This window comes from Odocoileus virginianus, chromosome 9 (genome assembly GCF_023699985.2).
Source record: "Odocoileus virginianus isolate 20LAN1187 ecotype Illinois chromosome 9, Ovbor_1.2, whole genome shotgun sequence".
Classification (NCBI taxonomy): domain Eukaryota; kingdom Metazoa; phylum Chordata; class Mammalia; order Artiodactyla; family Cervidae; genus Odocoileus; species Odocoileus virginianus.
The window spans coordinates 50,945,721-50,969,130 of NC_069682.1; the positions used below are offsets into that span (position 1 = coordinate 50,945,721).

At 49.2% G+C, this 23,410-nt stretch overlaps 1 protein-coding gene across 4 annotated transcripts in view; it reads right to left on the reverse strand.

The window, feature by feature from the left end:
- Positions 1-23,410, reverse strand: part of OSBPL2 (oxysterol binding protein like 2) — a 35,431-nt gene that overhangs the window by 5,532 nt on the left and 6,489 nt on the right. For 2 of the 4 annotated variants that reach the window (XM_020901114.2, XM_020901118.2), the window contains exons 2-9: positions 11,167-11,337; positions 7,782-7,926; positions 6,042-6,117; positions 5,759-5,893; positions 5,058-5,155; positions 2,540-2,722; positions 902-1,009; positions 52-141 (exon numbers count right to left, since the gene is read on the reverse strand). In XM_020901114.2, the coding sequence (XP_020756773.2) occupies positions 52-141; positions 902-1,009; positions 2,540-2,722; positions 5,058-5,155; positions 5,759-5,893; positions 6,042-6,117; positions 7,782-7,926; positions 11,167-11,203 (872 nt within the window). In that variant the 5' untranslated portion in view covers positions 11,204-11,337. Of the gene's footprint in view, positions 1-51; positions 142-901; positions 1,010-2,539; positions 2,723-5,057; positions 5,156-5,758; positions 5,894-6,041; positions 6,118-7,781; positions 7,927-11,166; positions 11,338-12,337; positions 12,460-12,524; positions 12,606-23,410 lie in introns of those variants that run through there. The other 2 variants (XM_020901117.2, XM_020901116.2) reach the window with 2 other exon arrangements.

Here is a 23,410-nt window from a genome sequence, read left to right on the forward strand (position 1 = left end):
AGACGCATGTACCAACTGGGCACCTGTGACCCGACCTGTGCAGGGATCTACCTTTTGTCTTGAATGTACCCCTCCACTTTGTGAAGTTCTTTCCCAAACAGTCCACATGGTTTAAAGTGAAGCACGCACTTATCTCCAGTCCTGCAGGGAAGACAAACACAGGCTTCTGCTGTGGATGGGAAATGTCCAGAAAAGGTGAATCGAGGGGGTAGCGAAAGACAGAAGGAGAGAGAGAGGGAGGTAGAGACAGAGAGGGAGAAACCGAGAGTGAGGGGAAGATGGGGAGACAGCAGGGGAGAGGGGGGAGCAAGCGAGAGCTCGTACGGGGGGCTCCCCAGGGCGGGGCGGCGTCAGGACTGCACGGAAGCCCCAGGGACCTCTCGAGGGGACAGAAGCTCCAAGCACTGCCTGGTGCTGATGGTCACACAACTCAGTAGATTTACTAAAAATCATTTACATGTCTATTTAAAGGGTGGATTTTTATGACATGTAAATTATATCTTAAGAAAGCTGTTAAAAAACATAGCAAACCAGCCATGAACTTCCAAGAAGAAGGCCTGACAGACTGGACAGTGGTCACTGTTTTCACCAAGAAGTCACACCATTCTTGAGTGTAGTTTAAAACTTCAAACTAAATCAACCACTGTGACTAAGAACACAGAAATAACAACATGGAGCATTAACGATGACTCTGACCAGTGCCGACCAGAATCAGATCCAACTGCACCACGTGTGGTGCCTCGCGGCCAGTGTGGCCCGTCTGGAAGCCAAGCGCACTGGGGACCAGGGAGGGCCCTGGGGAGCTGAGGCGGCATGAATACACAGCTGAACGCCAGCGGCCGGTGCTCTGGGCGCCCCATCGCCACCCTGACTCGCAGCATCTCAGCATTGGGCCCATTACCTGTGGTTTAAAATCTCCACTGTCCCATACTGCTCTATCCAGAGCTTGCCGATAATCACGTTGTGGACACAGCACGTAGGGTTGGTCCAGGTGTATGCCTCCTTATGTCTGAAATACGCCAGAGAGCAGAGACACTGCGTGACCCCAGAAGCCAAGTCCCAGACAGAATCACACCATAATTGACTGAAAGCTGCAGAAGGGCACAGCACGGCTTTGAACTCCCGAGCAGGGGCTACTTCTTTAGCATTCGTTTGAAATGTCCTTTGTAGTATCAACAAAGCTTTCTATTTAAACGTGGAGACAAGTTAATCAGCAATAAAAGGCTTTGACAAAGGCAAGAGGTTTCCTGTGAAGTTATCAACAGAACAGCCCCCCTACCCATCCCCGCCCTGCCCTACAGGAACCACGAGGTCCCTAGCGTGCCTGGGCCCTGGCCTTCTGGGGCCAACATGAGGCGGGGTGGGTCCTGGCGTGCAAATGCCTTTCCCATCAGTCAGGCCTCTTGCTCCCTAGCTGGGCTTCCCCCAGGAGAAAAGAAACCTCATAAACGGGCAGAGAGCGGAGGGCTAGATCCATGTCTCAGGGAGGCTGTGTCAGAGCCACAGTTGAGGGCAAAAACCAGGCCAGGGCACGAGGAACATTGAGAACTTCTTGAATGTCCTGGGAACCCAAACAGTTCATTGACCAGGCTTGAAACTCTGCAGCTCCCGGTGCCCCACCCCAGAAAGCCAAGACCAGGTGACCAGGAGGGGCTGTCCTGGTCTGCCCTGAGATGCAGGGGTCTGGGGTGGAGACCACGCTTCTCCGGCCAGGTGGGGCTCACAGGAAACACAAATGACATCCAAAGCTCCCACGGAGCTGCAGGCAACGAGGCCCGTGCTTCAGGGAGTCAGCTGTGCCTCTTGGCCTGGATCGTCCACAACAGGTTTGCAGGGCCAGTGGGCTGCTAGAGACTCAGTTTCTGCCTGGAGGGTCTTTGATCAACGTCAGATTGGGCATGTCTGGATTTAAAGGTATGCAGGCATCCTTGAAGACGGCCTCTCCATTCTCCTCCCCTCCTGGAGTTCAGACCCTTGACCACGGCTGGTCTGTGTGACCACGGCACGTGCACGTAGGCTGCGGTCACTTCTGAGGTCAGGTGATAAAGGACACTTCTATCCTGGGGCACCCCTCCTTGGTCCCTAGCTCTGGGGGGTGCCAGCGTCCGGCTGCACAGGTGTACGGAGCAGGGGGGCGGCAAGTAACCCAGGTCTCCCCCAGTGGCCGGGGAAGGGACTGCAGGAGCAGAGGCTCTGCCTGGTTGTCTTCAGGGGTTCGTCCAGCCCGCAGCCCGGTTGCACCAGCACAGAACCCCAACAGAGCCCCCACATCACCCCCAACAGCACATGAGGACAGGACTATTTCAGGCTCTGAGCTGGGCTGTCACACAGCAGGGGATGACGACCACAACCAGGGACTGAACTGCAGAGACCAGGGGAGAACAAACAGGACCCAACCCAATCCTGTAAGGCGCACACCCCCTGCCCAGGAACCACCGCCCCAACGAGGCCTCCAGGCTCCCTGGAGGAGGGCCTGTGCTGCAAGGCTGCCTGCCTGGCAGAACACCATGGCCCCTGCACCGCACAGCTCCCCACTCACTTGAGCAGCTCCAGTGTGATGGTGCCACGGGGCTCTGCCTCCACGCTCTTCCCCCAGAACTTGAGCTTTGGATAGATGGAGCCATGAAACAGGAAGTCCTGGTGGAGGCCCTCCGAGTAGAACGCACTGATCGGGGGGTGGTGGCTGACCTGCTCAGATATGAACCTGAACCCTAAGTCTTCCCTGGGAGCAAAAATGAGGAAAAGAAAGAAAGGGGCGGGAGAGACACCCAAAGGACCTTGTGATTGACAGCAAAGCCCATAAAGTCGGCCCAACACCCCCGTCCCCAGGGAAGCCCATAGCTCAGTACCTGCATGTGGGGTGGAGGACCCACAGAGCCCCTGACCCCCACATCTGGGAGGGGTGCTGGGATAAGGGGACCACATATGCTGTCACACGTGGCAGAAACATTCTACATGGTTCTCCAGTGTCACACTTGGCCTAATGCTGACCACACACACACACACACTGTGCCTCCGGGGCGATCATCCACACACAGAACAAGCAACTGTGCGGAGAGGCCTCCCGCCCTGACCCACTGCCCACCCCGGTGCTCTTAGGACCGGCGGCTCAGAGGCCTGACAGCAAACTGTCACCGGAGTTCTTGAGGGATGCCCACTGCCCAGGAAACCCAGAGTAGGACTGTCCAGCCTCCTTTCAAGGCTCCCAGGATGTTTGTGATGAAATGTCTTATGCCCCAAGATATTCCTGGCCAGGAACTAGGATTTTTAGTACACTCTCTTTTTCAATAAAAATGTCAGTTTTTAATTGTTCCAGAACTCTGAATACACCTACAGCTGTAGTCATTAAAAATTATAAAAGCTCAACCACATAATTACTAACTTAACTGAAATCAGAATTTCCAATCATTACAGAGGAAAGAAAGTTGAAAAATTAGATTTTAAAAGGTTGCCTACCAAGGTATGTAATTTACAAAATGAATACTTGTCTAAGAACAGAAAGTGTTATTTTTAGTTATCCATGAGCAAGCTCTAGGGACAAAACAATACTGGTGAGTGGCCAGTTTAGTTACATTGCCCAAACAGGAAGATGGCTGTCTCACACGCGTGGCACGCGGCAGACACCGGAAGCGTGACTGGGAAGTTGCGGCCTGACATGAGTGTAGAGAGTGTGTCAGTGTTCCCTACCAGTTTGTGAGGCTAGTTCAGCCCTGAACTATGTTCTGAAACAGACAGACACTGGGCGATCACTACATTCAGCACCTTGGAGGGCTTGCATGCTTTTAATCCCCCTGCTTACTTTCTGTTGTCTGGAACTCTTAATGTACTATTCTTTGATTTATCTTTTCAGATATTTCAATGATGCTCTTAATATGCACAAATGCCAAAAACTATCTAACAGCTACATAAGGGCAGAATCTCGAATACTGGACTAGAGTATGCTGACCAGAGGGAGGAAGCTCTTGCTTAAGAGGAATATCTAAGGAACATCTACACGAATTCCAGATACAAGGGTCCCCCTGAGACTGACCCTCAGGCCAGCCCTCCCCTTACTGGGCTTCAGCTTCCCTGTTTATCCAAGGAGAGGGCTGTGCCTTACAGTCCCTCTGGCTGTGACCTGCCACAGCCCCAGGCCACCTGCTGCACTCCTGTTGTTTACAAGCCCCCTGGCAGCACACAGCATGCCTTCTCCTAACTCATCCAGCTTTCTCGAAGAAAATGAGATGTGCAGAAGGGGTCCTCCAGCACTCAGTGCCAGCCAGCCTCTAAAGCACACTAAAACCCAGGAGGATCCCCACACAGGTCCTGTGCGTGGAAGGGCCACTACTGAGCCATCCAGGATGAGCCAGAAACGGTGGAATCTGAAACTGGCATGAATGCTGCCTCCCAACCTGGGAAGAGATGTATGTGCAGGCTGCCTGCATCACTAAGATGACAGCTCCTCCCCGGACGGTCTGAAAGCAGTGCTGACACACACACCTCCGCACACACTATAAACTCTGACACATCTGAGGGCCTGTTCTCAGCCGCCTAGCATCCCCACACCCCAGCATCATCTACTAACCGCTGGAAAGACTCAACCATTAACAACACATATGCAGACAAGGGACCCAAGAACTACAACCGTAAGTTTGTGGTTCTTTGAATCCAAGTGTCACACAATACACCACTGTCTTATAAAGATGCTGCAAATTACAGTAGGCCTCGCAGACATGCCCACACACACAAGCACCCAGCAGCCCTATACCCCACCATCCCCTCTCTGTTCCTGAACCTAACCTAAACTACACATTTAGGTTAGGTCCTAAGCCTAAACCACACATCCTGGCCATCCCCTCTCCATTCCTGAACCTAATGCGGTCTTCAGTTTTCAATTCGGTTTCTCACAAGGGTTCTGTTATGTCATTAACACAACACCTCTCTAATGTGAACTATCTTTCCACCTGCAGGAAGCCCCTCAACTCAGTCGCCTGGAGACATCCATACTGCACAAGGACCCTCCTCACCTGTCACCAGAGTCTTGTGCCCGAGACACCACGAGGGCCCTGTCCACTTACCTGATGAGCTCATACGTCTCCCCCAGGAGTGGATTGAAGGGCTTGCCGGTCCTCTCCCACTGGGAAGCCACAGCCGAAACCGCAAAGGCCGCCACAGACTGAAAGCAACCAAAGGCCAGTGAGGGGGTGGTGACCACGAGGACGTGTGAGACGAGAGCTGGGGTGGCGCCCAGACATGCACTCGGGGTGACTTCTCAGTCTCCCGCTGGTAACGCATGTGAAACCACAGAACTTCCGGGGAAATGCTGTTTATCACCCACCGCTTCCTCAAAGCCACAGAAAGTAGGAACTCTGCCGTCTCCCACCCCAGTTGGGGCCTGCCCTGCAGGCTATCACACATGCCTGCACACACACACACATGCATGCACGTGCACACACTCGCATGGGACGGTGGTGCTGAAAGGACCCAAGAGGGGCCAACTGCCAGCCCCACACCCCACTGCAGTCCGCATGCCCAACAGACAGGAGGCCAAGACCCCACCCATGGAGAATGTGCCTGTGGCAAATGCCGAGGCCGTTGGGCAGGACAGCTCCCCAAAGTCAGTGAGCCGCTCCGGCCCTGCTCCCAGACGTCCCACTGCTGAGGGCCTGGGTCCCTGCCCCCACGTGGCCAGACAGATCAAGTCACGTTCTTAACTGTTATGGTCTACACGCAACCAAGCACAGGGCCAGGTGCCCCCCGAAGTGAGCTTGCCACCCACCTGCATCCTTTCCAGGGACTGGGGCTGGCGGGAGGCTCTGTGAATTAGGTACACATGTTCCATGTACTCTGTGATCCGCTGCAGGAAACTCAGGGGCTCATTGAAGGCTATGGGCATCGTGATCTTGGACAGTTCCTAGGAGGAGCCGGAGAGGACCTGCTCCATTAGCAGCAGGCTCTCCCCACACCCGCCCCTGCTCCGAGCACCACTTCTTGGAGTCACAGCCGCCTGCGCCAGACAAGATGGTGGAGGCCCCGCGGGAAGTCTGGCTGGCTGAACTTACCAAGCCAATGCACTTCTTCAATATGCTCCACACACTGAAGTCACTTCTGGTAAACATCGGGGCAGGCAGAGATGTCCTGCAGAGGAGCAACCAGAGCAACACGTGTGTTTCAACAACGTGAGAGTCACTTACAGTGGATGGCTCTGCTCAGTGGCCCTTGTCTTTCACCTTTTTTAAGCATTAGGGTTTCTCTATGCTGGCTCGCTAGTGGAGGAAAAAAGGACCAGACTGCTGCGGAAGCCCCAGAGAAAGCTTTCTACACCGAATACTGGAGGGGCTCCTGGGAAATGATCACAGCCACATGGACGACCTTCCCCCATGGAGCTGGGGAGTCAGGTCGCCACACCCCCATCCCAGGGCAGCCGGGTGCCAACAGCCAGGAGCAGCTGCAGGACCATGGACAGAGGTCAGACAGGAAGGAGTCCCACTCAGAAAACATCTCAGAAACCAGCTCTTAAACCCCTCTGAAGCCTGTGTTTGTCTTTCCTGAGGTCCTGCGTGGCCACAACATGACAGGCCCTGGCTGTGAGGGGCCACGAGGAGGGTGGGCAGGGCCCAAGAATGGCTCTGCATGTAGACAGGAGTGAGGGCACAAGCTGACGAGATGGAGGAGAAGAGGGGCTGGGGCTGGGGCATGGAGCAGACAGAGCCCTAACGAGGGAAAAGCTGGGGCACCTAGGACCCCATGAGGCTGGGACCTCCGACAATGGGCGGGGCTGCCCCCGGGGAGAGGCACAGGTGCAGGTGTCATCCTTAGAGGAGACCCTTACAGTTCATGGTACAAACTAACACACTGGAGAAAGGGCTGCTGGCACCCTCACTCAGGGCTGTGTGTCTACTGCCTGGGAGCTTTAAGAAGGGGGCAGACCTGTCCAGAAATGGTGGAATCTGGGTGAGAAGCAGGCACAGGAGGTGCCCACAGGAGGCCCAGTGTGGCAGGGACAGGCTGGGACTAGGAGCTGGCAGAGCTGAGGACATCCAAGACACATCTCCAGAGGCCAGCAAGGCAGGCTGGGGGATGGATATGGGAGGAAGAGGAGTGCGGTACCAGGGCCAGCTTGAGCCAGATTCTGGGGTATGGGAGACGGCGGGGGGCTGATGGCTGAGCCCAGGCCATAAGACCAGGCAGGAGGTGCTCTAGCAGCTCAGGTTCCCGCTGGGTCCAGTGCAGGGCAGAGGCTGGGGTGAAGGTGGGCTCCCTGGGTGGACAGAGGCCACTGCCACCATCCCGGGGGCTCCACATGCTTCTTGTCTGTCCCACCTGAGTCCCTTCTGTTCGCGAACTCGGGTCACTGTCACTGGAGTCTGCTCACGTGAGAACCCAGTGGTGGTTGAGAGAGAACGGAATGTGGTCTCGCTGCACCAAACCACCCTCAGAAACTCTCAGGGTCAGAGGTCAGTGTGTGAAAAGAGAACGCAGGCAGATCTGCATGAAGCCAGCAGGATGGTCTGGTAACAGTGAGGGCAGGCTGTGTGCAAACACCAGGGCACCTTGGAGCTCAATCCCGCAACCCGGAGCAGGCACAGCCGCCCCGTCAGCTTACGGACGGGGCTCAAGTTGAAGAAGCACCATCACTGATCTGCAGGGGCCACCCAGAGGCTGGCTAAACAGGCCCTGGATCTGCCCAGTAACGCTGGACAGGACGTTCTCAGCTCACAACCTGCACCCGCAGCATATCTGGAGCAAGTTGAGTACAGGTGTGCTGGAAGACACTAAGATGTACCCATGGGACAACCTACCTGTGCTTCTGAATCCCATTCTCCTGAGGAGGCCTGTCCCCAACTTTTCCGATCCCATTACTTTTGCTGGTGTCCACATGAATCACGCCAGTGAGTCTCTGATTCGCCTCTGAAAATTCCCCGGAAGAGTTATCAGAGTCAAAGCCTGCATGAGACAAGCAGAGGGTGACGTGGCAGGACTTCACCTCTAAGGATTCTCACTGAAAGCAGAAAACCTGAAGCTCTAAAGTGTTTCTAATGGACACAGTCAGAGTAATTAACTCCACTTCACAAGAGCTGCAGACAGAGGTGGAGAACGAGGACTGCTCCCGGGGGCTCCCCAAGGAGGACCCCACCCTGCCACCCACATTGCACGCTCCATGGTCCTTTCCATGTGGGGCAGCCCCAGGGCACTAGGACGGTTTTCCCCTGTGGTCATCAATGACTCATGTCCTCTGGGCTGGTCACACCTAACTCAGGCCACAACATCCTCCTCCTCTGTCCATGTTTGAGGTCAAACTCTGCATCATGTTCTGAAACACATCTGCTGTAGTATTTCTAAGACTAAGCATCACGCCAACGAACCAGCAGAACCTAGCCAACCTATGAACAATAACCCAAACCGTGGATGATGGATGTGAACCCAGAGAGTACACACTACACGGAAAACTTGGAGAAAATGACCCATGAGGACTAATGTGAAACACAGGTAGCTGTCTCCTGGCCTGTCCAGTCCCCGAGGAAGAAGGTCACAACCCTGGGCAGACCTCTGGGTCTTCTCCACCAGGAAGGCTTTTTCCGAAGTGATCAGTGACCAGGGACAAGGGAAGTGTGTTTCCTTTTGCTCCAGGGCAAGCCTGGAGGGAGCTGTGGTTGCCAGGTGAGTCATTCCAGCAGGAGCAGGGGCTCCTGACCGCTGACCCCTAGCAATGAGCCCACGAGGAGCATAGGCTGGGCTCCCATAACAGCCCCTCATTTCTGAGTGGAAAGTGGGGCCCAGCGTTAAAGACCCGGGGCGCTACTGCCACACACAAAACGTAAACCACCTTGCCACTGATAAGCTTCCTTGAGAAAATGCAAAAATACCTTCTTTCACATTTTTCTCTATTGTAGATCCACAAAATGTAGTAGCATTGAAACCAATGACACAATGAATTTGAAACGATATATTAAAAATGATCAATACCTTCTGAAATAACCTGTCACCTCTAGTTTTTGCTAACCATCCCCATAGTGACACCTGCTGATTCCCAGCATAAACGTGGGTCTAAACATAGCCTGAAATGGTCCCAGCTTAGGGATGCTGAGTGCACAGGTATCCCTGTATCCCTCGGGGGTGAGAATCTAGGCCACCATTAAGTAGAAAGTTTGTTTAGATCACAGCCCTGGGGTAGGCCCCAGAAAACAAGGCAGCTTCTCCCTCACAAGTGCCTGAAGTCTTGTCTCTGGTGAAGCCAACACTCTGAAACAGCTTAATCATCTTAATACACAATGTTTCTTTATTACACAAAGAGAAAATACAGACCAGCCAAGGAGCAAGCTGAAAGCATCCATAATCTGATCACTTAGAGATACCTGTCTTTGACAGGTCAGTCTGACTTTTTAAACAGCCCTTCATCGTACATATTCTCATGTGCTTTATTTAAAACCTTTCAATTGAAAGGTATTGATTCTTATAGGGAATAACTGCCCATTGAAGTCATCCATTCAGTAACTGCTGGGTTTAAATATGTTTTAAACTAGAGTCACAAAAGTTAACACCGACTCTAAGACAGGAAAGTACTCACTGGGCATTTCACTGCATTGGGAGACTTCAGATTTTTCATCTTCCTGTTACTTGTTTGGGAACCAAAGGACTGAGGTGAGAAACTGTTTTCACTGAGAAACCTGCTTCCTCTGCCTCCATCTCAGGGACTGTGGAAGGTCCCACCGTGCGGAGAGCCAGGGATGGAGTCATACACATATGGCACCCCACACAGCTCAGGGCCTCTCTAGGGAAAGCCCTCAGGAGAGCCAGTTACACTGGTCCCAGTAAGAGGGCACCTCCAGGAGGCTCCTGGGTGAGAGGGCCTCACTGAGGTCAGGCTCTTTGGGTTTCAGACGTGCCAGACCTGCCAGAGCCAGGTGGACCAAGGGCATGATTCCCCGACAACCAGCCGCTAGGTGGAATTCAGCTGCTAACAATCACTGATGAGCGGGTGGTTGAGCAGACAATACGCTTCCCAGGAAAACATGTCTACAGAGAACATAATAGCTATGAAATCTCGGGAGATGACTCAGTGGTTCAGCCTTTAAGAACAGCGAATGGAGCACAATGCCAGCTCCTCCTGGGGCTTCGGACGAGAGTAAGTCCATCATCTGGGGCTGCTGGCCCGCAACTGCTCCAGCCCTCCCTCGGGAGAAGTATGGCCAATGAACGCAGGTAGCATGGGGCCAGGGCTCCACCAGGGCTCCAGGTGTCCCGGCGGGGACAGCACAGATGTCTGGGGACAGCGACCACCACCAGGCAAGAGCCTCCTGTCGTGCTGGGCACCACGCTCTCTCGGCACCAACCATGGTAGGGCCCCTCTGACAGCACTGGGGAGATTATCACTGAAGGACCTGGCGGTAGTAACATTTCAGAGCTGCTGTTTCTATGTCCCCACATCCGAGAGCAGGCCATGGACTAGAAGAGTACCCTGAAGTCCGTCTCCACCAATAAGAACCCTCAGCAAGAAAAGCAAAGTGATGCTCCCAGTGCTGATAAGTGGGTGGAGGGCAGCGGGGGCATCTTGAACTTGAGTTTGGGGCCCCCTCAGGAGGTGACAGGAGGAAGAGAGGCTGCTCTAAGCAAATGTGGCCTGACCCAGCCTGGCCTCTCCTGCCCCCCACCCCCTGCCCCCCCAGTCACTCACACACACACAGAACACCCATCCCACCATACACTCCACCCCACTAGCCTGGGTACCAGTGTTCACAATGGTGTTTGAAACGCGAAACAGAACTTTTTTTTTTAGAACTGAACTTTTAACACAGCAAGAGTTGCTGTGGAAGCAGATGATCTACTATTCTTTGGTAGACTTTAAGTGGTACAAAACAAGATATAGTTATAAGACAGGACAGTAAGGTTTTGATCATTATAAACAATATAAGGATGCTGACCAACACATTTAGGAGCCAAATAAAAATATTTACATCCCAGGGCAACCCTTTCAAAGACTGAAACACACAGTTGCCCTTTCATGTTATCTCCTGTGCTCCAAAGTGGATGTTTTCCTCCAAATCTGGGCCAGGACAAGTGCTCTTCCTGGGAACACATCACCTTTCTCTCCGCGTGGCTCTCCCAGGCCATCCTCACGTCCCCAGGCTATGTCTGAGGGCTTCGCACTCATGACCTGGCCTCTGCGCTGGCACCCCCTCTGCTTACCTGTGACGGCATCGAAGAACTCCTCCTCTCCGTTCATCCTTCAGCAGCCAGGCGCCCGCCGCCTGATCCGGAGGGTCCTCTACTCAATCATTGTACTGAATCTACATCGACAGTGTAAGAAATTTCACGCTGTGAACTTTTTAAGGTAAAAATCCAACAGGCACTGGAGACCTACAGGGGAAAAAAATTTTTTTTGGTGTATTTAGCTTTCAGAGGTTGTATAGTTTAGAAACATTTAAAAATGTTTCTATCCATTCACTATCCTTGAGTTCATCTCGATTACATCTGAGCAAAGTAGTAAAAGGAATGACCTCACACAAGAGGAAACAGTCACATCTGTGTCCATCAGAGGGCACCACTATCTGAAGTTACTTTAAAAGCCACTGTCCACAGCTGTATAAGGAGCACTGAAATGACTAATCTGGGGTCACGTCGACAGTTGGAAAGGCCAATTAATGAAAGTGAGGTGTCCACACATCAAGGCCCCAACACACCTCTGCCACTGCATATCTTCACCAGAAGCTGGAACAAATGGTTATAAATAATGCAAAGTTCTGTTAAAACATTTATTCCACATTAACCTGAAACCAATTTTCAACTCTGGAGAATTAAGACTGCTGTGTAAGTTTGCTGTCCTCAGCATAAACTGTCATCAACTTAAATTTTCTCAAAATTATTTTAGCTCAATATTTTAGGAGAACTCATGCATATTAACTTCTCCCTTATAAAGCGGTGTTTCATCAATGGCAAGAGACTGTCCCCACAGGTTTGACGTCCTAGGAAAATCAGCAGAGACCCACGGTTCATTCACTGTGTGAGGTGGGCACAGGACAGAGCGCTCCCCTCCAGCTCTAAGAGCAGTTCCAAAGGAACAGATGGTCCCCAGGCCTTGGAGTGGCCACATGGCACCTGGCGTCACCACCAAAGGGTTCATCTCAGGCTCCATCCTGAGCACAGGTGAGCGTCTATGTCATACAACCAACTGGGGTTGGGTTTTCCATCCTTCCTCCGCCCAAGAAGCTCTTTCAGAATTTCCTTTCCTTCCCCACCTTCCTAACCTGCAGGCAGAACCACACCCGGGCAGCTTCAGGAAACACCCATTCAAAGCCTCACTCAGTCATCCATGCTGGTTCTGTTTTCCTTTTGGCAAATTAAAGAAGTTATTGCTCACTTCTGACTCTTCTCTGATGTGACAGGCCCAATCTATAACATCCAGCATCACACTCGGGCTCCAGAGGCCACGAAGAAGAACCAGGGTTCCCTGGAGGAGAAATGGCTGAGTCCAGAAGTGGGGTCCCTCTAGAGGCAGCAGGAAGCTGGCAGGACTACTTGAGCCAGGTCAAAAGGTTCAGACGAACCTGCAGAGGCTCCACTGAGACAGCAGGTTCCTGTGAGCCCTGAGAACAGCCAGAATAGTCACCTCACACATTTAAGTCCCCGGGTTCACCGAAATGCTGAAAAAGAAATCGACTGGTCACTACTGGATGGATGATGACAATACATTGTTCTGAAAACTAGGACGTGCAGGAAAGCACAGGCCTTTGAGTTGCCTTCCTGTACAGGCTCTCTGTCCCACCTTTTAAAGGCGTTCCTGCTAATCCATGAAGGACCAGGATATGTCCATTCTGTGTGCAACCCTGATGAATTCCCATGTCTGAGGCCATTCCATCACAGACCCACATGCGCTACCTGCCTCTTCCGCGGGGGTCCTGCTAAGAGAATGGACCCTCCTCCAACCTTAACTACCAACGTAAGGAACACAGAGAAGACAGGAACATGCCAAACTCCACCAAAGGGACACTGTGGGCAGAATCCAGACCCTGGGCAAGTATACAGGGTGAAATTCAGCTTCTCCAACCAATAAATCACACACACACAAAGTGGCAGGTAAAGGGACACTTCCCTATCTCGAGTGAGATGACAGTTTCATGGGTATAGACAGATGTCAGAACTCATTGTACGCTTTCAATATGTGCAATTTAGGGAACTCCTAGTGGTCCAGTGATTACGACTCCACGCTCGCACAGCTGAGGGTGCAGGTTTGATCCCTGCTGGGGGAACTAAGATCCTGCAAGCTGTGTAGCGGGGCCAAAAATAAACAAATACCTGCAATTTACTGTATGTTAATTATACCCCCTAGTTCAGTTTAGTCACAGTCATGTCCGACTCTTTGTGACCCCATGGACTGCAGCACGCCAGGCCTCCCTGTCCATCACCAGCTCCTGGAGTCTACCCAAACTCAGGTCCATTGAGTCAGTGATACCATCTAACCATCTCATCCTCTGTCATCCCCTTCTCCTCCTGCCTTCAGTCTTTCCCAGAATCAGAGTCTTTTCAAATGAGTCAGCTCTTTGCAGCAGGTGGCCAAAGTATTGGAGTTTCATCTTCAACATCAGTCCCTCCAATGAACACCCAGGACTGATCTCCTTTAGGATGGACTGGCTGGATCTCCTTGCAGTCCAAGGGACTCTCAAGAGTCTTCTCCAACACCACAGTTCAAAAGCATCAATTCTTCGACGCTCAGCTTTCTTTACAGTCCAACTCTCACATCTATACATGACTACTGGAAAAACAATAGCCTTGACTAGACGGACCTTTGTTGACAAAGTAATGTTTCTGTCTCTTAATATGCTGTCTAGGTTGTTCATAACTTTCCTTCCAAGGAGTAAGCGTCTTTTAATTTCATGGCTGCAGTCACCATCTGCAGTGATTTTGGAGCCCAAAAAGTAAAGTCAACCACTGTTTCCACTGTTTCCCCATCTATTTGCCATGAAGTGATGGGACCAGATGCCATGATCTTAGTTTTCAGAATGTTGAGCTTTAAGCCAACTTTTTCACTCTCCTCCTTCACTTTCATCAAGAGGCTCTTTAGTTCTTCACTTTCTGCCATAAGCGTGGTGTCATCTGCATATCTGAGGTTATTGATACTTCTCCCAGCAATCTTGATTCCAGCTTGTCCTTCGTCCAGCCCAGTGTTTCTCGTGATGTACTCTGCATATAAGTTAAATAAGCAGGGTGACAATATACAGCCTTGACGTACTCCTTTTCATATTTGGAACCAGTCTGTTGGTCCATGTCCAGTTCTAACTGTTGCTTCCTGACCTGCATACAGGTTTCTCAAGAGGCAGGTCAGGTGGTCTGGTATTCCCATCTCTTTCAGAATTTTCCACAGTTTATTGTGATCCACACAGTCAAAGGCTTTGGCATAGTCAATAAAGCAGAAATTGATGTTTTTCTGGAACTCTCTTGGTTCTTCAGTGATCCAGAGGATGTTGGCAATTTGATCTCTGGTTCCTTTGCCTTTCCTGAAACCAGCTTGAACATCTGGAAATTCATGGTTCACATATTGCTGAAGCCTGGTTTGGAGAATTTTGAGCATTACTTTCCTAGCATGTGAGATGAGTGCAATTGTGCGGTAGTTTGAGCATTCTTTGGCATTGCCTTTCTATGGGATTGGAATGAAAACTGACCTTTTCCAGTCCTGTGGCCACTGCTGAGTTTTCCAAATTTGCTGGCATGTTGACTGCAGCACTTTCACAGCATCATGTTTTAAGATTTGAAATAGCTCAGCTGGAATTCCATCACCTCCACCAGCTTTGCTGGTAGTGATGCTTCATAAGGCCCACTTGACTTTGCATTCCAGGATGTCTGGCTCTAGGTGAGTGATCACACCACTCCAGTTATCTGGGTCATTAAGATCTTTTTTGTATAGTTCTTCGGTGTATTCTTGTCACCTCTTCTTAATATCTTCTGCTTCTGTTAGGTCCATACCATTTCTGTCCTTTGTTGAGCCCATCTTTGCATGAAATGTTCCCTTAGTATCTCTGATTTTCTTGAAGAGATCTCTAGTCTTTTCCATTCTATTATTTTCCTTTATTTCTTTGCACTGATCACTGAGGAAGGCTTTCTTATCTCTCCTTGCTATTCTTTGGAGCTCTGCATTCAAATAGGTATATCTTTCCTTTCCTCCTTTGCTCTATGCTTCTCTTCTTTTTACAGCTATCTGTAAGCCCTCCTCAGACAGCCATTTTGATTTTTTGCATTTCTTTTTCTTGGGGATGGTCTTGCTCCCTGCCTCCTGTACAATGTCACGAACCTCTGTCCATAGTTCATCAGGCACTCTGTCTATCAGATCTAGTCCCTTAAATCTATTTCTCACTTCGACTGGAATCATAAGGGATTTGGTTTAGGTCATATCTGAATGGTCTAGTGGTTTTCCCTACTTTCTTCAATTTAAGTCTGAATCTGGCAGTAAGGAATTCATGATCCAAGCCACAGTCAGCTCCCGGTCTTGTTTTTGCTGACTGTAGAGAGCTTCTCTATCTTTGGCTGCAAAGAATATAATCAATCTGATTTCAGTGTTGGCCATCTAGTGATGTCCATGTGTAGAGTCTTCTCTTCTGTTGTTGGAAGAGGGTGTTGCTATGACCAGTGCGTTCTCTTGGCAAAACTCTGTTAGCCTTTGCCCTGCTTCATTCTGTACTCCAAGGCCAAATTTGCCTGTTACTCCAGGTGTTTCTTGACTTCCTACTTTTGCATTCCAGTCCCCTATAATGAAAAGGACATCTTTTTTGGGTGTCAGTTCTAAAAGGTCTTGTAGGTCTTCATAGAACCGTTCAATTTCAGCTTCTTCACACTCCCCCCCAAAAGATACTTAAAGGCACAGATGTCATAACTGCATCTTTTAAACTGCTCTTATCTTTTCAAGCTATGCACTGAAACACATCGGATAGAATAACAGCATGTCTGGGAGTTTCTTCAAAATGACCTGGGGAAAGGCCGGGGTGGTTAAGGGGATGAGATGGGCCAGAAGCTGGTGAACTGCTGGGTATGGAGACAGGCTCACAGGGGACCATGGTGCTGTGCTTCCTGCTTCTCTGTACCTTTAATATCTCCCATAATAGAAGGCATGTTCAAAGCCACGGTATTTTCTTTTTATATGCTTCCTTGCCCATAACAAAAGTTCCAATGTTCAAAGTAAATCAATCAAAACTCATGGAAAGTCTTTAAAATGAAGGTCAGGCTTAAAGTAAGATGTCAGGCTGGACAAACACTGAAGACAGGAGCTGAGCCAACAGCTGGGACCGTGACGTGGCTGCAGCCCTGTGACCCTGCCATGCAGATCTGTGGTCCAACCACCACCAGGTACCCGAGCCCCATGGAGAAGGCTCCACAAGTCCAGGCCAGAAGCCTCGCAGCTGCCTCAGACCTGCACACAACTGCCAGGTACACAGTCAATCCCGCCCAGCGTCCAGGCCATGCCTGGGGGAGTCATCCTAAGAGCCACACACCTTGTATGGTCTTCACTGTGCCAGCAGAAACCAACCACCACTATGGGATCAACATAAGATGCAGTGATCTACCCCTCAGGACAGAGGGCATGCCTGGGAGGGACAGCCCCCAAGGAAGGCCTCTCCTGAGTTTGGGCAGGGGGGCCAGGGGCAGGGAGAGTGGGGCCCCAGGGCCATGGGGGCAGGGCATCCTTGGTCCTACCTCGGTTTGGCCGCCTACCTGACCTCTTCTAGGAAGCATTATGGCTGTGGGACCCTCCATACTCAGTCCCCTACTGAGTGGCCTCTGACCCCAAGGTGGTCCTTGCCTCCGACCCAGCCCACACCCATGGAGGGACCCTAAAGCGGGCAGGGAGCAGAAAGCCTCCTCTCCGGTGTGTCTGCTGGGCCTCAGAGAAGACCGGGTTTCAGAAAAAGACTTTCTTTTTTCAAATCAGCTGCTTCCTTTTCTAAGTCCAGAGAAAAACGCAGAAAAGTAAGCTTGTGCTGGACATCTTTGTGGGCCTCCAGGGGCTCCCCCTCTGCAGCCCCTCCTCAAGCCCCACAGTGAGCACTCCCTCCAGGTCCCGTCAAGGGCCAGCAGCCAGGGCGCCCCACTGCTTTCAGGTCCCCACAAGGTGCCTGCCCCCCCACAGAGCCCCTCACCTCTCTTCAAGGTGCCCACCCCCAGAGTGCCACCCCTTGCTCCCAGGACCTGGCTCCAAATGCGGACTGTCCAGCACCACATATATGAATACCCGCACTCAGGTCTTACAAACCCATCTTTACATTTTCTTAGAAAAACAGACCTAGTCACTGAGGAATAAGTGGCTGGCTTAGGGACCTGGTGGTTAATCTCCAAGGTCGACTCACTGAAGAGTCAAACTGTGTATTACTTCTCTGCTCAAAAATGAGCAAGGCAACCTAGATGCAATCTTCACAAAGAAAGAAAACCTCACCAATAATTTGAAAATTCTAAAGCTACTTTTGCAGTTAAATGTCAATTCTGAATTTAAATTGTCCAAAATAATATAAATTTTATTTAGTAATTTAAAAATACATTAGCAAGCATCAACCAGATGGAAGATAAGAAACAGAAGATTTGAACAACACCATCAACCAATTAGATCTAACAGATGTATCCAGAACACTCCACCCAACAACAGGACACACCTTCTCAAGTGCACATGGGACGTTCTCCAGGACAGACCATATGTTAGGCTACAGACTATGTCTCAGTAGATTTTAAATGATCTGTATCATACAAAGCATCTTCTCTGACTATAAAAGAATGAGTTAGAAATCACTAACAGAAGGAAAACTAGAAAATTCACAACATTGTGGAAATTAAGTAACATTTTCTTAGGAATTCCCTGGTGGTCCAGTTGTTAGGACTCAGCTTTCACTCTCAGGAGACTGAGTTCAATCTCTGATCAGGGAACTAAGATCCCACAAGCTGCCCGGTACTGCTAAAACAAAACGAAAAACTATCTTAAACAACCAACAGATCAGAGGAAAAAACTACAAGGGAAAAGTAGGAAATCCTTATAAACAAATGAAAATGAAAACACAACACACCAAAGTTTATGGGACTCAGTGAGAGCAGAGCTAAGTGGAAATTTTATAGCAACCAATATTCATGTTAAAAAATAAGACACCAAATCAATAACCTAACCTCACAACTTAAGGAAGGAGAACAACAAACCAATGCCAAAGCTAGCAGAAGGAAGGAAGTAATAAGCATAGAAAAATAGAGGAAATCAGTGAAACCAAAAGTCAGTTCTTTGAAAAGATCAACAAACTCGATTAATCTTCAGTTAGATGGGCCAATAAAAAAGAATACTTAAAAAACTAAAATCATAAATTGAAATAGGGACATTACTCATTCTACAGAAATAAAACGATTATAAGAAAGGGCTATGAACCCTGCAAAACTGGATAACCTGAATGAAATGACAAATTCCTAGAAACACAAAACGTACTAAGCTCAAATCAAACAGAAAATCTGAGCAAGCCGATCAGCAATCAAAAATCTCCCGATAGAAAAAAAAAAATCTCCCAACAAAGAAAAACCCTGGATCTGACAACTTCACTGGTGAATTCTACAAAACATTTAAAAAAGAACATGAATTCTTCTCAAACTTTCCCCAAAATTAAAAAGAATAGACACTTCCTAACCCCATCTATGCAATCAGGCAAAGACCCTGCAAAAAAAACTACAAACCAATATCCCTTACAAACACAGATGCAAAACTCCTCAACATAATACTAACAGATAGAACACACTGACACACATTTAGCAACATATTAAAGAGGATTACATGTCATGACCAAATGGGATTTACTCCTGGAACAAAAGGATGATTCAATACATGAAACTCAATTGATGTAATATATCACATTAATAGAATGAAGCGGGGGGGGGGGGGGGGGACCGAACCACATGATCATCCCAACTGACGCAGAAAAATCACTTGGCAAAACTCAACACCTTTTCATGATAGAAACACTTGATAAACTGCAATGGAAGGACAACATCATAAAGGCCAGATGTGAAAAAACAACAGTAAATATCATACTCAGTGGTGAAAGCTTTTCCTCTAAGATCAGGAAACCACTGATGCCCACTTTCACCAGTTATAGTCACCACAGTACTGAAAGTTCTAGGCTGAATAATTAGGCAAGAAGAAGAAATAAAAGTCATCCAAATTGGAAAAGAAGAAGTGAAATTATGTTTGCAGATGATGTGATCTTATATAGAGAAAACACTAAAGAGTCCACAAACACACACAAAAAAACTATTAGGATAAATTAATTCAGCAAGGTAGCAGGATACAAACTTGACATGGAAGAATCAGTTGTATTTTTACACACTTACAGTGAACCATCTGAAAAGGGAATCCCCAAAACAATCCCTTTTACAATGTTATCTAAAAGGACAAAGTTCTTAGGAATTAACCAAGGAGGTTAAAGACCATACAATGAAAAGTATAAAACATTGCCAAAAGAAAAGAAAAACATAAGCAAATGAAAACATATCCCGTGTTCATGGATTGGAAAACTGAATATTAAGATGTTGATACAACCCCACTCCAGTACTCTTGCCTGGAAAATTCCATGGATGGAGGAGCCTGGTAGGCTGCCGTCCATGGGGTCGCTAAGAGTTGGACACTACTGAGAGACTTCACTTTCACTTTTCACTTTCACACATTGGAGAAGGAAACGGCAACCCACTCCAGTGTCCTTGCCTGGAGAATCCCAGGGACAGGAGAGCCTGGTGGGCTGCTGTCTATGGGATCACATAGAGTTGGACACGACTGAAGTGACTTAGCAGCAGCAGCAGTGGATAAGACTGGCAGCAGACCACCAAACAGTGGCCATGACCTTTTCTGGTGCAAGTTTGGCTTTGGGAAGTACTTTGGAGCTTCTTCTCAGTCCAATCACTGAGCTGGTTTTTGCAGGTTGTTGTATAAAATCCACTTTTTGTTGCACATCACAATCCAATTGAGAAATGGTTCATTGTTGCATAGAATAAAAGAAGATGACACTTCAAAATGAAAAAAAAAAGATGTTGATACAATTCAAATCAATCTATAGATTCAATATAATCCCTATCAAGCATCAATGATGTTTTCTGCAGAGACAGAAGAATCCATTCTAAAACTCATATGGAATGTCAAGTGACCTTCATAGCCAAAACAAACTGAAGAAAGGAGAACAAAGCCAGAAGACCACACTTCCTGATTTCACAACTTACTACAAAACTACAGTATAATCAAAACAATGTGGTACTAGCCCAGAGACCAATGGAAAAGAAGAGAGTCCAGGAATAAATCCTCACATATACAGTCAATTGACTTCTGACAAGCAAGTGTGCTAAGACCATTCAAGAAGGAAAGGACTATCTTTTCAACAAACGGTGCTGGGAAACTGGATATCCACAGGCAAAGGAATGAAGCTGGACCCGATCTTATACCATATACAAAAATTAACTCAAAATGGATCAAGGACCTAAATATAAGATCTAAAACTAAAAAACTCTTAAAGGAAGATACAGGGCAAAACCTTCAAAACTTTGGATTTGGCAATGATTTATTGGATGACACCAAAGTGAAAGTGAAAGTGGCTCAGTCATGTCCGACTCTTTGTGATCCCATGGACAACACAGTTCATGGAATTCTCCAGGCCAGAATATACTGGAGTGGGTAGCCTTTCCCTTCTCCAGGGGATCTTCCCAACCCAGGGATCAAACCCAGGTGTTCTGCAACTGCACCAAAGGCAGAGACAAAGAGAAATTAGACAAACTGGACTTCATGAAAAAATTTTAAAATTTGTGCATTATATACTATCAGAGTATAGAGGCAACCCCAGAATGGGAGAAAATATTTGCAAATCATACGTCTGATAACAGATTAATATCATGACCATATAGAGAACTCCTAAAACTCAATAACAAAAAACAAACAACCTGATTCAAAAATGGGCAAAAGAGTTGAACAGACATCTCACCAGAGAACACATACAAGTGGCCAATAAGCATATGAAAAGATGCTCAGTTCACTAATCATCAGGGAAATGCAATCAAAGCTATAATGAGACACAACCTCACACCCTTGAGGATGGCTACTATCAGAAACAACAGAAACGGACAAGTCTTGGTGAGGGTGTGGAGAAACAGGAACCCTTACGCTTGGTTGGTAAGAACATAAAATGGTACAGCCGCTGTGGCAAACAGGAGGGCAGTTCCTCAAAAAATTAAAAATAGAATGACCACGTGATCCAGCAATTCCACTTCTGGGTATGGACCCAAAAGCACTGAAAGCAATTCTTTCAATTTTTTGTGCGCCCATGTTCACAGCAGCTAAAATGTGGAAGCAACCCAAGTGTCCATCCACAGACAAAAGGAAAAGCAAAATGGGGTCCAGACACATGACGGAATATTATTCAGCCCTAAAAAGGAAGGAAACCCTGCCGCATGCTACAGCACTGATGAACCTTGAGGACATTATGACCAATGAAATAAGCCAGACCTGTAAAGACAATTACTGTGTGATTCCACTCACACGAGGACAGTAGAGGAGTCAAATTCATAGAGACGGAAAGAAGAAGGTGGTTGTCAGGGCTGGCGGAGGGGAAACGGGGAGCTGATGCTTAATGGGTCTTTACCATTTCACAGGATGAAAAGAGCTTTGGGGTGGATGGTGGTGATGGCTGTATATACGACCACTGAACTGCACACTTAAAAATGGTCAGGATGGTAATTTTTATGCTATGTGTATTTTACTGTAACTTTCTAAATTGGAAAAAAAATACATTAGCAAGTAGGACAAACAAGAAATGAACAACTGTGCACAGAGCTCCACGCGCTGGGTGCCAGGCTCTGAAGCACTGACCTAGAAAAGGAGAATTCCCCTGGGAACTCTGATATATTCTCATGTGAGGCTCTCGCTAAAAAGGGTCCCAAACCCCAACCACACTCCAACCTCAGGGTGTGCTGCTCCTTGTAATGGCTCAGACGAATGCAGCCAAAACCTTCCATCCCCATTCCCACTGGGAGAGACCAGGGAACTAGAGCACCGGGGCTGGCATGGGGGAGCAGATTTGGGAATTGAAGAAGGGTACAGAACTGGCCAGAAGGCCCTCAGAGTGGACTCCACAAGGCCTGGTCCCACCTCCCACCCCCACTTCCTGCTCCCCAGAGCTCACACTCAGAGGGTGGTCACGGAGCAGGTGACCCCAAAGGAATCGCTGGTGAGACCCGGCCAGGGCCTCAGCTGGGGGGCACGCTTCCCTGATAGGACATGTGCTCAACCCATCATATGCAGAAAACAAGATTTCCATCAAGAATGAGTCAGAGACAGAAGAAGGCAGCAGCAGCCAGCAAGAGCCCAGTCTGTCCATAAGTCTCTCGCTGTCCCACAGCTATCAAGGTCAAGGTCAAACTCTTCCCAGAGACAAGCCAAGCCCATGCAAAGTGCAGAGGGCAGCAGTCACTCTCGGGCCAGTGATGAAACAGACCAGAGGTCCCAGCATTGCCCTAGGGCCTCCCCTTCCCAGGGGCAATCTGGCTGGGACCAACCTGGTCACACCCCCAAGGCTGTCCTGTCAGACCCCAGAGAGATGCTACAGAGATGCTTCCACATTACCAGAGCACACAGGCTGGGATGACCACCAAGAACGTGGAAGCAGCATCTCTTCTGAGTGTGAAAACCAGAGTTTAGCACATAATGGACACCATCAGTATCTGGAGGAACTGAAGAGCCGAAGGATGGGGATGGGAAAATTAAATCTGGAAAAGGGGAACCAAGACTGCTGGGTGATGCCAACTCATCCTGCGGTGGGGCAAGCGTGCCCACAGGCTCTCCTGATCCGGCCACTCCCCAAGGAAGGAACAAAGCCCAGGGACACCACGAGTCCCAGGGCCTCCCGAGGCCTCATCCCCTCCATGTGGCACTGTCACTGTGGGTGAACAGTGACCTTTGTGGTCACTGACTGTTTCAGTTTTGAGATGTCCACTTTGTCAAGGAAACCCACCTATCACCTGGATGCCTGACGACTCCTACCTATCCTCCTCCTGCCACCATGCCACAGAGCCCAGCTTCTTTCTTCTGTAAAATAACAAGACTTAATGGACCCAAGCATGTAGTTTGCACCAATACCAGTGCCTCACTAAAAGTACTCTCTCTAACCTGCTCTGTCCGGAGCAGTGGCCACAGAGCCACAGGTGACTCTGAGCTCATGCAGAGAGGAAGCCAGCGCTTATTTCTCTATGACGCTACCCGGCTGAATCCCTTCTGCTCCAGTGGCCAACGTGGCGGGTGGTGTCCATCCCAGAAAGAGCACTGCAGGGCCTCGCTGGGCTGGGACAACACGGGGACCCAGAAAGCTCCAGCAGCCCCGCTTGGCCTTTGCACAGAAGTCAGGTAATGGCAGCAGAGCTGGCCTGGTCCCTGCAGCCTTCCCAACCAGCCACA